Source organism: Carassius gibelio, chromosome A22 (genome assembly GCF_023724105.1).
Source record: "Carassius gibelio isolate Cgi1373 ecotype wild population from Czech Republic chromosome A22, carGib1.2-hapl.c, whole genome shotgun sequence".
Lineage (NCBI taxonomy): Eukaryota > Metazoa > Chordata > Actinopteri > Cypriniformes > Cyprinidae > Carassius > Carassius gibelio.
This window is the reverse complement of record NC_068392.1, coordinates 13319763-13334259: the sequence shown is the minus strand read 5'-3', so window position 1 is coordinate 13334259 and position 14497 is coordinate 13319763. Positions and strand designations below refer to the sequence as shown.

Genomic DNA, 14497 nt, shown 5'->3' with positions numbered 1-14497 from the left:
CATTTCCAACTTCAATACGGTACCTTGAAAAAATCGATATTCGATACCATTTTCGATAGCACAGAGAAAAAACTGCCACAATATATATATTTTTTTGTTCAAGATAAATATAACATTTCTATATATATCTATTCACTTTTGCTATTTAATCAGCGCGAATGAGACGAGACGGGAACTGCGGACACGTGCGGTGTATCGATACTTAGAGAAATGAGTATTGGTACCGTTCAGATATTTTAGTATCGATACCTATCGAAATATCGATATTTTTGACAACACTAATATATATATATATATATATATATATATATATATATATATACAGTGGAGGGTCAAAATCATTTGCTTGTTTCCCAAGAGAAGAACTGTGTTTTTGCATTTGATCAACTGTAACAAAGACCCACTTAGAAAAAAGGCTCTTCTGAATCGAAAAAGGGATAGTTTCCCAAACAAAATTCACATTTTTTCACCATGTACTCAACCTCAGGTATCTCAAAACATATATGACCTTCCTTCATCTGTGGAAAACAAATGTAAATTTGAATAGGAGTTCAAGCTAGAAATAACTTTCTTTTCTTTTCAGCCTCGTTCAGATGTTGTGTAAGAGTTGGCTACTGGGTGGTCTCCTCATCCTTTTTAATGTTTTATTGCTGTATTTCACTGTCACTGCCCTCGAAAGAAGAAGGTGGCAGAAAATGGCGAAAAAAACAGGGAACCCCCATGTTGCTCACCCTCAAAATTACAGATTTATCCTCGACCAGCCAAAGAAGTGTGAAGAGCAGAAGCCCTTTGTGGTGGTTATCGTCCCTGTTGCCCCGCAGAACATCGAAGCACGTAACGCCATCAGGACAACGTGGGGCAGCGAGGAGCTCGTCCGCGACAAACTGGTGCTGGTTTTCTTTCTTCTGGGCTCAGAAAGTCCTAATGAAACACTGCAGGAACAACTCCAGAGTGAGAGCCAGGAGTACGAAGACCTTCTCCAGAGCAACTTCCTGGATTCCTACAGGAATCTGACCATTAAAACCTTGGTGATGATGGACTGGCTCAGCAGGAATTGTCCACAGGCGTCCTTCGGAGCCAAAGTGGACGCCGATGTGCTCCTCAATATGAAAAACCTATTACACATGCTTGTGAGTCTGAAATCACTTCAACGTAACTACATCACCGGCTTAATAATGTATGGAAACATTGTCTTGAGAGATCCATCCAGCAAGTTTTACGTTCCTCACAATGTGTATCCTAAATCCAGATATCCTCCGTATCCTCTGGGCATGTGTTATATCTTTTCTATGGACTTACCAGAGAAGATCCTGCACATCTCGTGGCATATCAAACCTATTTTTATTGAGGACGCATATCTGGGCATGTGCTTGAAGCGTTTGGGAATCGCACCAAAGAAACCAGCAGATAGTGGACAGTTTGTGGTCAGACCACCGCAACGCTTCGATCGCTGTTACTACTCTGGACGAATAGCAATACTTACATACAGCCAGACTCAGCTCATTTCCTACTGGATGGATTTTCACTCAGCCCAAAGACCCTGCTGAAAAACACTTGTAGTCTAAATCTCTTTTTGAAGAAATCAAACTATATGTAGTTACAGGTTCGGTTTTCAGTAATTCATTTTAAAACAGCAGCCTGTTTGTTTTACCCGATAGCTGTGTGGATATTGTTTGATACATTTGCATACTGAAAGATCATTTGAAATGTAAAACGACACTGTCTTTACAACAGGCTTTTTATACCTTTTATGTAAATTAACATTAACTCAAATAGGACAAATATTTAAATTGTTTTTAATTTGTTTGAAATGTATGCTAAATATATATATATATATAAACATATTTTATGGAATAAACTAATATATATATATTAGCATTTCATGTAGCATTTCATCACTTGTTCACCGATGGATCCTCTTCAGTGAATGGGTGCCGTCAGAATGAAAAACATCACAATAATCCACAAGTGAAACATAGTCCAGTCCATCATTTAATGTCTTGTGAAGCGAAACGCTGCATGCATCCTTTATGAAGACCTTTTAAACACCACCAAACCGCTGCTTCTGACTAAAATACAAGTCCTCTCTCCATAATATTGCTTTCTCCAGTGAAAAGGTCAACTCGTCCAAATCAGGAGCGAAATATGGACAGATCAGGCAATAGTTTATTTGTGGTTTACTGTGACGTTTTTATCAGCTGTTTGGACTCTCATTCTGACGGCACCCATTTACTGCAGAGGATCCATTGGTGAGCAAGTGATGCAATACAAATCTGAACGATCAAACTCATTTCCATCCTGGATAACCTGACGGTGAGTACATCTTCAGCAAATTGTAATTTTTGGGTGACCTATTCCTTTAAAAAAACATTTGTCATCATTTTAAATAACCTAGAGATATAAACATATAGATTTACACTAGCCCATCAACGAAACATCTGGATGTTAACAAAAAAGTCCATCCACAGATTATGCATAATCATCCCACATACTGTGTGTAAAAAAAGATCAATTCTGTGGCTGACAACATAAATAGGGCTCTATTTGAGCACTGAATAAAGCTATGCATGCACCACTCCCATAAGCAGACCAGATAAATGAGCAATTACATTTACATATCTATCCATAGCCTGAAGGGACTAGGCCTATACAACCTCAAAAACGGAACAGCTAGAGCAGCTATTGCTTTAGAGCCACTTGAGGGCAGCAAATCTCGTTATCTTGGGTGTTTCTTGACAATAAGTGTCGAAACTAAATATTTACTGACACAAATGAATGTATATACTAACAAATACCATACTACACTGAAAAAAAGTGTTTCATTCATCCAATTAAAAAAAAAAATAGGGTAATGATTCACGTCTATATTTTTAGGCAAGTTATTATTAATTTTTTTGGTCTCAAGAAAAAAAAAAGACGTGAATCATTACCCTATTTTTTTTTATTGGATGAATGAGACACTTATTTTCAGTGAACAGTGTACAAAACCATTCTACCGTTTATGTAAACAAAAAATTATTATTATTTATTTATTTATTTTTTAAAATGACTGAAGGATATTCCATATTAAAACATATTCAGATTCACATCTACATTTCAATGATATATTTAAAGTCATGAAAAAGCGGAAGATCTGAGGAGGAAGAGGATATGAGCGTGGGTGTGGCGAGGAGGGCGGGAGATACCTTTAACACATGGAGGCTCTTCTTTTGCTGATAAAAAACATCGATTTGGGTACTTTACAGGACACTTGTGTTCAAGTGCTTCACTTTTGGCTGTGGAAACGCAGACATCACTTCAGCAGGTGTTACTGCCCTCATCGCGTCTGATGTAAGCACTTCCGTTTGTTTTGCTCGAGAGTTTGATTCCTATTCTACAAGGGCTAACGTTACTTTGTCGGACTTTATAGTGTACAGTAAATACGAAACAGGTGAGGGTTTTAAGTTGCGTGGTTATCAGAGTTACAGCGTATCGAACAAATAGCGCGAAAAATGTGAGAAGTTAAGCAGGAAAAGGGCGACGTCACGTCAGATTTTTTAATGAATTTTTCTCAAGAGACCCTCACAAGACGAGAATGACTAATTATAACTGTGTGTGTGCGCGTGTTGTGTGTGTGTGTGTGTGTGTGTGTGTGTGTGTGTGTGTGTGTTGTGTATTGTGTGTGTGTGTTTAGAGTGCAACCCATGAGTAATGTACATTTGCACTTAAATTAGCTTGCTGATAGCCAATTACCTAGGCTTATAGTAATTATTTTGGTATGATGATGACCCCATTCATCTACTATTAGCCTACTATTACTAATACAACCATGCATTTCAGAATTAGGTTAAAAAGACTATTAAGAAAGCAAAAATGTGTATTTATTAAGATATTTCAAAACCCGTTTTATGTTATGCATTTTATTTTTATTTTTAAACAATAAAGGTGCATTCGTTTGCGATATTGTCTTGAAGCATGTTTTAAAAATATAAAAAAACAAATATTATCTGTACCTTGTGGAAATCTTTAGCGGTTTAACTTTGTTTAGTGTTAGGGAGTCTATTGGAACACATTCAACACAAATCCAAAGACAAAGTACTGTACGAGAAAGTATCGAACTTCACCTGTATTTAACCCTATAAGCCGTTATTCTCAAAATCTTGAGTTTTTAGCAAGAAGTATTGAATTTCAGCCTCATCTAAAATGCAAGTGTAAGTTTACGGCTATAGGCATATCTGGCAGTCTATCTCGACTTGTCCAGTTCATTGGATTAATTTGCAGCAACCTGACAAGGGTGTGAGTCTCATACGAAACATCAGTGTTTTTCCAGCCAAACCAGATGTAACTGACACCTGTGTCATTTCTTACAATGGTCTGTGGCCTTTTGTTTTGTGTGGAATACATGTTAACTGGAACAGTACCTTCATTAATTAAAAGATTTATGTGTGGATACAACTCTTAGGCCCTGTTCAAATACCTTCAAATGGTTTTTGTTTGATTATGTCTAGGTCAAATCAGTTTTCAAGTAGTTTTTCATCATTCAGGAGAAGCTGCGCATTCATTCTTAAACAAAGTGTGCGTTCTTGTTTGAAAAACCGATCTATAATAAGAAACTAATCTCTGGTATGTCAGTATACTCAGTATTTCAGAGATACATATATATTTAGTGAGTTAAATTTCTGCTAATGAAATATAGCCCTATATGCTTCAATGCCAGAGGTATGGGATTCCCAATATGACACAAACGTTCAACTTGTTGAATTGTACCCATTTTCAATGGTTGTAAACCAAAAGTTATTTTGAGCTTGTCCAGTCAAGATTTTTAACACTTCAAATATGCAAAAAGTACAATAAAATAATTATAATTATTAGGGATACATCGATCCGATACTTGGGATCGGTATCGGCTCCGATCCTGGCATTTCCTGTGGATCGGGTATCGGTCAGACGAGACCGATCCAAATCCGATACTGTGTACTATTCTGTGTTATTGTACTGTGTTAACACATTATAAAGTGCCAAAACGTTTTCAAGAACATATTTCAAGTGTTCTGAAGCTGTTCCATACTTTAGAGTGCAGAGTAACTGAGGTTTATAACTGTTCAAAGAAAAGGCTCATTAAACTAACGCACATATTTAATAGAGAATATATATTGGTACATGTACTAGTGATGTCTGGTTCGCGAAGGAATTGTTTGATTTGACCGGTTTTTCTTAGTGAACCGGTTGAACCAGTTCATCCAATCGGACTGAATCGTTTGAACCGGTTCACATCTCCAATAACCATTAATCCACAATTCATTCTTTTTAATGTGGCCACACGCCCTCCGAGTTGGAATAAACCAATATCACGGAGCAATTCATTTACTCAAACAGTACACTGACTTTATTACTGTGCTATTTAAAAGAAACGTCTTTTAGATTTCTATATAAATGTATATACTTGTTTTTCCAATAATGTATTTTACAACAGTACAAAGCAATGTATAACATTTTACCAGATTTGAGACTTGAGACTCACTTTTATTTGTAAATAAAATATTTCAATAGATTTGATAAAATGATTGTGCTCCTGTGATTTTTCTAGAATGTAGAGTATCTTTTGCTGCTGAATTATCTACCAACTTAGTTTAATAAGTTTTATAATACTTTTGTAATCATTTATGATTATTTATTTTTTTCATTTGTTATTTTTCATTAAAATAAAGTTGTGTATGTAGTAGATTGTGATTAGCACAAAATAATGATAATCAGGTCAACACAGAGCAGTATAGAAATTCTATATTGAATAAAAAAAAACGCTGGTATCGGATTGGATCGGTATCGGCAGATACTCAGAATTTTTAGTATCGGATCAGTTCTGAAAAAATGGTATTGTAGCATCCCTAATAATAATAATAATAAATAAAATTTTCCAGTGTTTAGGAATGTATAGTTTGAGACAAGTAACCAGGATTACTTTTTAACTCTGGGTAGGGCTGTGCAAAAAATCGAATGCGATTTTCATGCACATCTCATCAGTAAAGACGCTCCTTTAATTTGAAGTATTATCTCCAGCACGTGTGTTCAGATCAGGGTTGCCAGGTTTTCACAACAAATCCTGTCCTGTTGCTTCTCAAAACTAGTCCAAAACTAATCGCGATTCCAGAAGGTTCCCAGTATAAAAAAAATAAAAATAAAATGCTTCCCGGGGTTAAAATATATGTTTTTTTTTGGCATGGTTGTCTTGGTAAAATTAGCATTTTAGGGGCTAAACATCATGTTATTGGGATTGGGGTCGCTTTGACATGAAAACCCCAGACCCCAGTCCCAATAACGTGATGTTTAGCCCCTAAAATTCAAATTTTACCAAGGCAACCCTGCCAAAAAACATGCATTTTAACCCTGGGATGCAATTTTTATCGGGGAACCCCCTGGAAACGCGATTGTGCTGGTTTTGGACTAGTTTAGAGAAGTAACTGGGCAGGCTTTGTTGTGAAAACCTGGCAACCCTGATCTGAACGCACATGCTGGAGATATACAACTAATTACAGGAGCACCTTTACGGATGAGATGCCCATGAAAATCAAATTAGTTTTTTTGCACAGCCCTACTTTACGAATTTGTCGACATGGGCTGTCACTTTTGTGAAAAAAATCATTTTCGATTTTTAAGACATAAGTGTTCATTGAATCGATTGTAAAATCGATTTTCCATGTCTAAAAAAAAAGATGTTAACTTTTTCAACGTCAAATAACGGACGAACGTAAAGAGAGCGCTGATAACGCACAAGTCAGCAATATTTCTTATTTATTGGCATTAAGTTTCGTGCAAAATAACAAACAGCAACAGGAGTGCAACATTCTCGAAAAAATATATATGCAGAGGGGACAGCTGCCATAAAAAAAGAAAAAAATCACTGCAGGCTTCAACCCATCTGCATTTATGATTTAGGCAATTAAAAAATCTCCAAGATTATTTTAAATAATGATTCAATCCATTTCAAACAACTGTTCAAAAAATGAAACTTTAAATGGACTTGAGAACAGGCCATGAGTGTTTTTTATTGAACGTAACTGACACTTAGGCTAGGTGGCACTAGGCAGTCATAATGAAATGTGCAAAAAACTAAGGCCATTACAAATTTATTGAACAGGAAAACAAGTCGATCAACATTTTCAGGGTCCCGAGCAGAGCGTTTTTTATTCACTGTATGTCCAGCTGTTGAGAAGACGTGCTCCGACCGCACTGATGTCCCAGGGACACTCAGGTACAGCTGCGCAAGGTGGGAGTATTACTGCCAATTTTCCATCACAAAAGCCGGTCGATGTCAGCTTGCAATGGTCCTTTTCATAACTCAGAATCCTCTGTAACTAAATTTTTACAATATTCATTATGTATTTCGATATGTATTTCTGATTCGGCAATTTGAACTCTTGATATCTGGCAATCGCACTCATTAGAGCTGGCGTAGTAGAGTAGCGTAGAGCGGCCCGAAATAACGGACAAAAATATTTTATATTCGGGATATTTTCTCATTTCACATCGTCAAAATTATTCTGATATTATCGCCAATATCCAATATATCGCCCAGCTCTAATGTAAAGTTACCTAAATTTGGTTAAACCTATTTAGAAAATGTTTAATATTCAAAAATGTAGCCACATTGAGTTATGCAAATTAATATCTATGCAAATGAATTATATAAGGAATTTGGAAAACAAACTTAAAGTGTTTTTTCCCATTTTCGAACAATCACCACTGGCACGTAATTCCAGACTGCTTAAATCAACAGATTTTACTAATAGACCTACCGATCTTTTTGTAAGAATGACATAATGAGTAATTTTTCCAAAGTTCATTTATTTGGCTCTGAATAAGGTGAAACAATTTCATATTGACCCCTCTCTACAAAACACTGTATTACTCACACATCCGTGACCTTTATTATTTTGGCTTTCAACATTATTTATGTTAATCTTTTTTCATAAAAAGTTTTATCAAATTCAAAAGTTTTAGCTGGGGAAGTTTCTGAGATTTGGTTGAATTGATTCCAAATGTCCCAGGGCCGGCGCTAGCTATAGCCAGAGCAGGCAGTTGCTTTAAAGGCCTCGGACTTTGAGGAGGGACCTCCATAACCATAACATATCCCCTGTGGGCCACTCCACTAGTCAAGACGGGCAGCAAAATAATAACCTCATTGTTCATTATATATTGTTGAATTGTCATTCACCTGCAATTGAACCAAATAATGTTGCAGTTTCAAAGCAGGTCCCATCTTCCAAAGTATATTTAGATCTATTCTGTAAAAAACGCATCCATTCATTCAGGTGCTGAAGCGAAAGGCTAAGCAGGCATGCAAAGTCTACAGCTCTTATTGTGTGTAAGGTATCAACATTTATTTTGGACTGCAGACGCGACACTTTGAATTTGTGTACAGTAACAAGAAGTGTCTCTTCAACTTCCACTTGATTTGTGTAGGCTATAGTGTACAACCTTAAATACAACCTGTAATACAACATATCATATTTATTAATAATAATATGTCAATAAATAGTTCATATTGGTTAAATGGGAGGGGCAAATCCTGCCACAACCCCTGATGTTCCTTTACTGAAGTGGTACTCAGGAACTGTGAGTAAATTACTGCAAAATAATAATAATAATAATGATAATATCGGCTATAATATAATTCTCAACAAACAAAAAGAGATTACCTTGATTATGTACAGTAAGTACAGCACAGGTAAAATTTTTGGACACATCTCAGTTTATGTTTTTGAAATGAGTCTCTTATACCCATTAAGCTTTACATTTATTTGTTGAAAATTACAGAAAAAAAAAACAGTAATACTGTGAAATAGAAATAAACAACAACCAAAAAAATAACAATTTATTATAGAAATCTTATGTAACAATACCGTTCAAATGTTTGCAATACAATGGGTCAGTATTATTATTTTTTAATGATTTAAATTAATGATTTTTATTCATAAGGATGTGTGCAATTGATGCTGCTGACAATTCAGCTATGACTCACAGAAATATATATTTTAAAGTATGATTACAACAATTGAGAAAAACTGCTTACACTTGCAAAAATAAGTGCATAAATTGTACCTTATGTAGGCATAAGCATACTTCGGTTTTACGCATGCGCGATGGTCTGGCTACATTGTGCGTGCAAATTCCATCACCAAAATAGTACACACATCCTGTACATGCACCATCCGATTTTTGTAACCTCACATATATTGTACGTGCAGGTCACATGCAAATTGACTTGATTTCACACCAATCAGTTGTTCCACAAGGTGGTGGCACTGCCCCGGTCCGCTGTTTCACAGTAGAAAATGGAAGAAAATGTGGAGACTGCTACAGCAACAACAAACACCTGCATTGAAAAGCGCTTGTGCAAGGGGTCATGAGAGGGAGTGGGAGGTTGACCCTCGGTCAAACGTCATTACGCTATTTATACGTCACTGTGCATGCGCAGTATACATTTACTAAGTTGTGACTTCTGTTTTTGCTTGGTCAGTGCAAAGCATGTAGATTGATGTGTTAAAAAAGCAAATTCATGTACAGAACAACACTGCAATCATGCCATACTTGACAAAGAAATATGAAGAAGTCATTGTCTGGTATGTCTGTGTGACATTTGAGTTTCTGTTTTTAAATACCTATTATTCCTAAAAGTGATGTAACTAGATTTCATTGCTGTTATACTTAAAGTAAAATATGGTATTTTAAATTTACAATTAGCATTATTGGAAGACAGTAAACCAATTCTTGGCTCATTCCTTCATTTATTAAAACAGCAACAAAGACAAATCTAATTTTTTAGACTAGTTTAGAGTACACATTTTGCAATGTAAGTCTATGGGGCAGTTCTAAAGCACTATAATAATGTTAAAATTATTAAACTCACACACTGTTTTGAACAATAATTGCCTTTAAATGTTAACTTCATAGAAACTCTTTCTGAAAATCCTCTGCTAATGTTAAATGTCCTTCATCTCGTGGGTCATATGAATACGAGGAAACTCCCACAGCATTTCTGTAATAAACCAGAAGTTCATCCACTCGTCTTTTGTTCACTAGAGAGCTAACCGTACTATTTGATTATAACTTAACTCCCACTCCGCCCTGTTTCAGGTACTCCAAGTTCTTTTTGCCTAATTACATTAAAATATGAAAACGTCAAGGTTTCTATTGTGGGTTTTCACTGTCAGCCTAATGACAAATTACCTCATTGTGTGAGCAGCTTCTAAGAAAAACCATTCATGTCCAACAACATTACAATGCATGACCAGTGTCGACAGACGAACACCACACATGATTGAGGATTGTATTTCAAACCCAGAGGTAATAATGTGTTTAGTCATACCTGTACACTACAGCTTAGGTCTGACTGGCTGCACTACAGCCTCTGATATTCAGTATAAGAGCTGCTCTTGCTAGTGTTTATTCGACTTCTACAGATCGTATGGCTTCTGTAAACAGTCGTAAAGTCTGACGAAGTCATTTGTTTTGTATCAGCTCCTCTGATGCCCTCTGCAGGTCATTCATGATAGGTCAGAGTAGCATGTTACACACAATATGAAATCAATAATAACCCTTTTCAAAGGTTTGTAGACTTGATTCTTAATACTGTGTTATTAAATACAGCGTTTTTTTTATATTTGGTGATAGTTGTTCACGAGTGCCTTGTTTATCCTGATCAGTAAAACTGCCTGCTGTTCTTCAGAAAAATGAAATTCTCACAAATTCTCAATCTTTCCAGCATCTTTTGCATTTTGAACCCTTTCCAACAATGTCTGCATGATTTTGAGATCCATCTTTTCACACTGAGGACAACTGAGGGACTCGTACATGACGATTACAATGAAAAAATGATATCTCGATATTGTAAATTTTTACAATATTCGATATGTATCTCGATATGTTTGAATTTGCATTTAAATAATAAAAAAACTGGGGGATATAATTAAACTGGGATAAGTATTTTTCTTGTCTGATTTGGCAATTTGAACTCTTGATATCTGGCAATCGCACTCATGAGAGCTGGCGTAGTAGAGTAGCGTAGAGCAGTCCGCAATAACATGTTCCCTTTTTTGGAAGGTTTGTGCGTTCTTATGGGAAAGTATGCTTAAATTTAAAATATTCGATATTCACGATATTTTCTCATTTCACATCGTTGTCAAACTTTTTCCGATATTATCGCTAATATCCAATATATCGCCCAGCTCTAATGCAAAGTGACCTAAATTTGGTTAAACCGATTTAGAAAACAAATATGAAGCTTTCTAGATTGCATGTGTAGACTGCCTGCATCCGTGCACACTATGAAAATGTTGTAAACTTTGAAAGGGTACGCATTTGACTGTATGAAAACTTGACAAAAACAAAGTATACTTGGGTTATTTAAATTGTTTTTAAATGAATGACTTAAACTTATTAACCCCCAAAAATGCATTTTAGTACCTTAAAGTAATGATATGCTCTCTTACGATACTACTACAAAAATATGATTACTACTTTAGGGTAAATAAGGTACAAAGATGTCCCTTTAAGGGTACAAATGACAAACCGTAGTAAGATTTTTGTCATTTTTCCCCCGTAAGACTGTTAATAATAGCAGTAAGTGCGTTTACATACACACTTTTTGCTTCCATCGGAATGAATTCATTCTGATTGACGAATCCGAACGTAGTGTTCACATGAACTGTAAATAATGACATTCGAGTTGATGCGCGTGTTTACATGTCACAAGCTTCTGAACGGATTTACTCTATGTAGGATTTACTATATGTAGGAATATACAGAGTTTCCCACTGCTGTTTTAAAAAGAACACATTATATTTATCTACTTCTGGTCCTAATTAGGCGACAACCAGAACATGAACAGTTGTGCTGCTTAACTTTAGTTTAGCAAAAAAAAATAGTAAAAGTGCCTCTTCCTGCACCCAAAACTAGTCGTCTGTTGATGAGAGTCTTAAACGAGGACTGGTGGGACGTGATCGTGTTCCACTTCACATACACTGAAGGAAAGGGGAGAGTTATAATAACAGGACACTTTATTAATGACACTTTGTTCACCAGGAAGAACACCTCGTTCCGCGCGTCATACGTCATTACACTTTGTCTACGTCACTGCGCATGCGCAGTACTTTCCAGTTTCGGTTTTCAATCTGATCAAGTGTTTACACGTCCTCTGTAATCCTCTCGGATTACAAAAGGGATAAACCAACCCTTACAATCCGATCAAAATTTTAGTCGGATCGAGCAAATTCAATCCGATTGACGTGTTACATGTGACATTTTTATTCTGATTGTGCTTCTAATCCTGTTACGATCAGATTAGAAGGGTCCATGTAAACGCATCTAGTGATGCAAGTAATATTTGAAAATGTTTGTTTATCAAATCAAAGTCATTCAATGCAATTTGACAGAAAACAGAACTGTTGCTATTGAACACATGCTAATTCAACCTGCAATCCACATTGAAGAGGAAACATCCCAAGTATTTCAGTTCTTGAAAATGGTTAAAGTGTTTCAAAACCATATGAAACCAATATCAGTACAAGCATACTGCTAAGAACTTGCTTACTAGACACTTGTCTGTGACACTTCTTATTTTTCCTTTTCAGTTGTACCTTGTCCAGACAGATGTCCAGTATGAAGTGGTTCCTGATTCTTTTCCTGGTTCTAGGAATTGCTTCACTACTGTATCTTTCGTATGCCCCTATGACAGAGGAGAAAGCACCACAAAGGAACCCTCCTGCAAAACAACAACACACAGGAGCACCAAGTAATGCTCCTGTAAAAGAAGAACCAGAAATAGACACTGTCCAGGAAGATCCAGGGTTGTACCATGTGGCTTATCCCCGAAAATACAAATTTATCATTGACCAGCCAGAGATATGTAAATTGCAAAAACCCTTCGTGATGATTATGGTCCCGGTGCCTCCTGGCGACGTTGAAGCACGCAGCGGCATCAGGAGGACGTGGGGAAGAGAAAAGGTTGTTGGGGACAAAGCGGTTGTGGTGCTGTTTATTATGGGTTTACACAGTGGAAATGATAAAGAAATATTGCACGAGCAACTCCGGAATGAGAGCCAGCAGTACGAAGACCTTCTCCAGAGCAACTTCCTGGATTCCTATAAGAATCTGACCATTAAAACCTTGGTGATGATGGAATGGCTCAGCAGGAATTGTCAACAGGCGTCCTTTGCTGTGAAAGTGGACGCTGACGTGCTCCTTAACATGAATAATCTCATGAATATGCTTGAGAGTCTGAACCCAGTCCCAGCCAACTATATGACCGGGCTGGTGTGGTACGCAAGCCCTGTCATCCGAAATCCGTTCAACAAGTTTTTCCTTCCCTACAGTGTTTACTCCAGAAGCACATATCCGCCATATCCTCTAGGCATGTGTTACATCATTTCTTTGGACCTGCCGCAGAAATTTATACAGGAATCGAAGCACATTAAACCCATATATTTGGAGGATGCATATCTTGGCATGTGTTTGGAGAAGTTGGGAATCGTCCCAAGCAGACCACCAAATATAGGGCAGTTTGTGGTGACAAAACCGCAGTACAATCGCTGTTACTATTCTGGATTGATAGCTGTGCTTACGGACAACACGAATCAGATGACGTCCTTTTGGACCGATGTTCATTCAACCAGCAATCCATGCTGAGGTGGAAACATCCAAACTAATATGATAAACTAATATTATGTGTCTGATTTTTCGTGTGCGTATGAGTGAAAGCATTTTTTTGTTGAAATAAAGTGAAACCATGCATCATGTATGTACCAGTATCCAACTCAGGAACAAAGACACAAGTATTACATGTAAAAACATTATTTTTTTATATTATTTACAATTTAAAGGGGTCATATGACGTTGCTAAAATAACATTATTTTATGTATTTGGTGTAATGAAATGTGTTTATGCGGTTTAAAGTGTTTGTTCACCCAAAAGTTAGCTTGTGTTTTACTTACCCTCAAGCATCCTAGGTGTATATGACTTTCTTCTTTCAGACGAATCCAGTCAAAGTTATATTAAAAATTGTCCTGGCTATTCCAAGCTCTATCATTGCAGTCAGTGGGTGTTGCAGTTGAACAGTCCACAAGTCGTCAAATAAAGTGTGCACATTCCTAAAAATGATGTTTCCCATGCCTCAAGGGCGCATCGAGGCTGAGTAAAAAGCAAGCTAATTTTCATTTTTGGGTGAACTAATCCATACTACTACCCTTACTACGTACATTACTACTGGTAGCAGACTCATGCTGTGCGGCTGAGGGACTCGTCAGAGTAGATGAAAAGCTCAATGCACCAAAATATTGAGATAGCCATAATGAAAACCTAGTCCAGAGCATTCAGAAGCTCAGATTGGACAGAAGGTTCATCTTCCAATGGGACCATGACCCTAAAAGCACACAGCAAGAGTAGCTTAAAGACAACTCTGTGAATGGCCCTCAGTGGCCCAACCTCAAGGACATCGATTAAAGGTTTCTGGAGAAACCTGAA

General features: G+C 36.8%; 2 protein-coding genes across 3 annotated transcripts; both read left to right on the top strand.

Annotated features, from left to right (window-relative positions):
- The first annotated feature begins 605 nt into the window (after positions 1-605).
- Positions 606-1547, top strand: LOC127942470 (beta-1,3-galactosyltransferase 2-like). Its single transcript, XM_052538184.1, has one exon. It carries the CDS (start codon positions 696-698, stop codon positions 1545-1547), a length of 852 nt encoding a protein of 283 aa, XP_052394144.1. The 5' UTR covers positions 606-695.
- Positions 1548-3143: 1596 nt separating this feature from the next.
- Positions 3144-13770, top strand: b3galt11 (beta-1,3-galactosyltransferase 11). Of its 2 annotated transcripts, none has more exons than XM_052539873.1 (2): positions 3144-3330; positions 12609-13770. In XM_052539873.1, exon 2 carries the CDS (start codon positions 12628-12630, stop codon positions 13660-13662), a length of 1035 nt encoding a protein of 344 aa, XP_052395833.1. In that variant the 5' UTR covers positions 3144-3330; positions 12609-12627; the 3' UTR covers positions 13663-13770. The 2 variants fall into 2 exon arrangements, with proteins under 2 accessions (XP_052395833.1, XP_052395834.1); XM_052539874.1 differs by lacking the exon at positions 3144-3330 and adding an exon at positions 10229-10323.
- Positions 13771-14497: the final 727 nt, after the last annotated feature.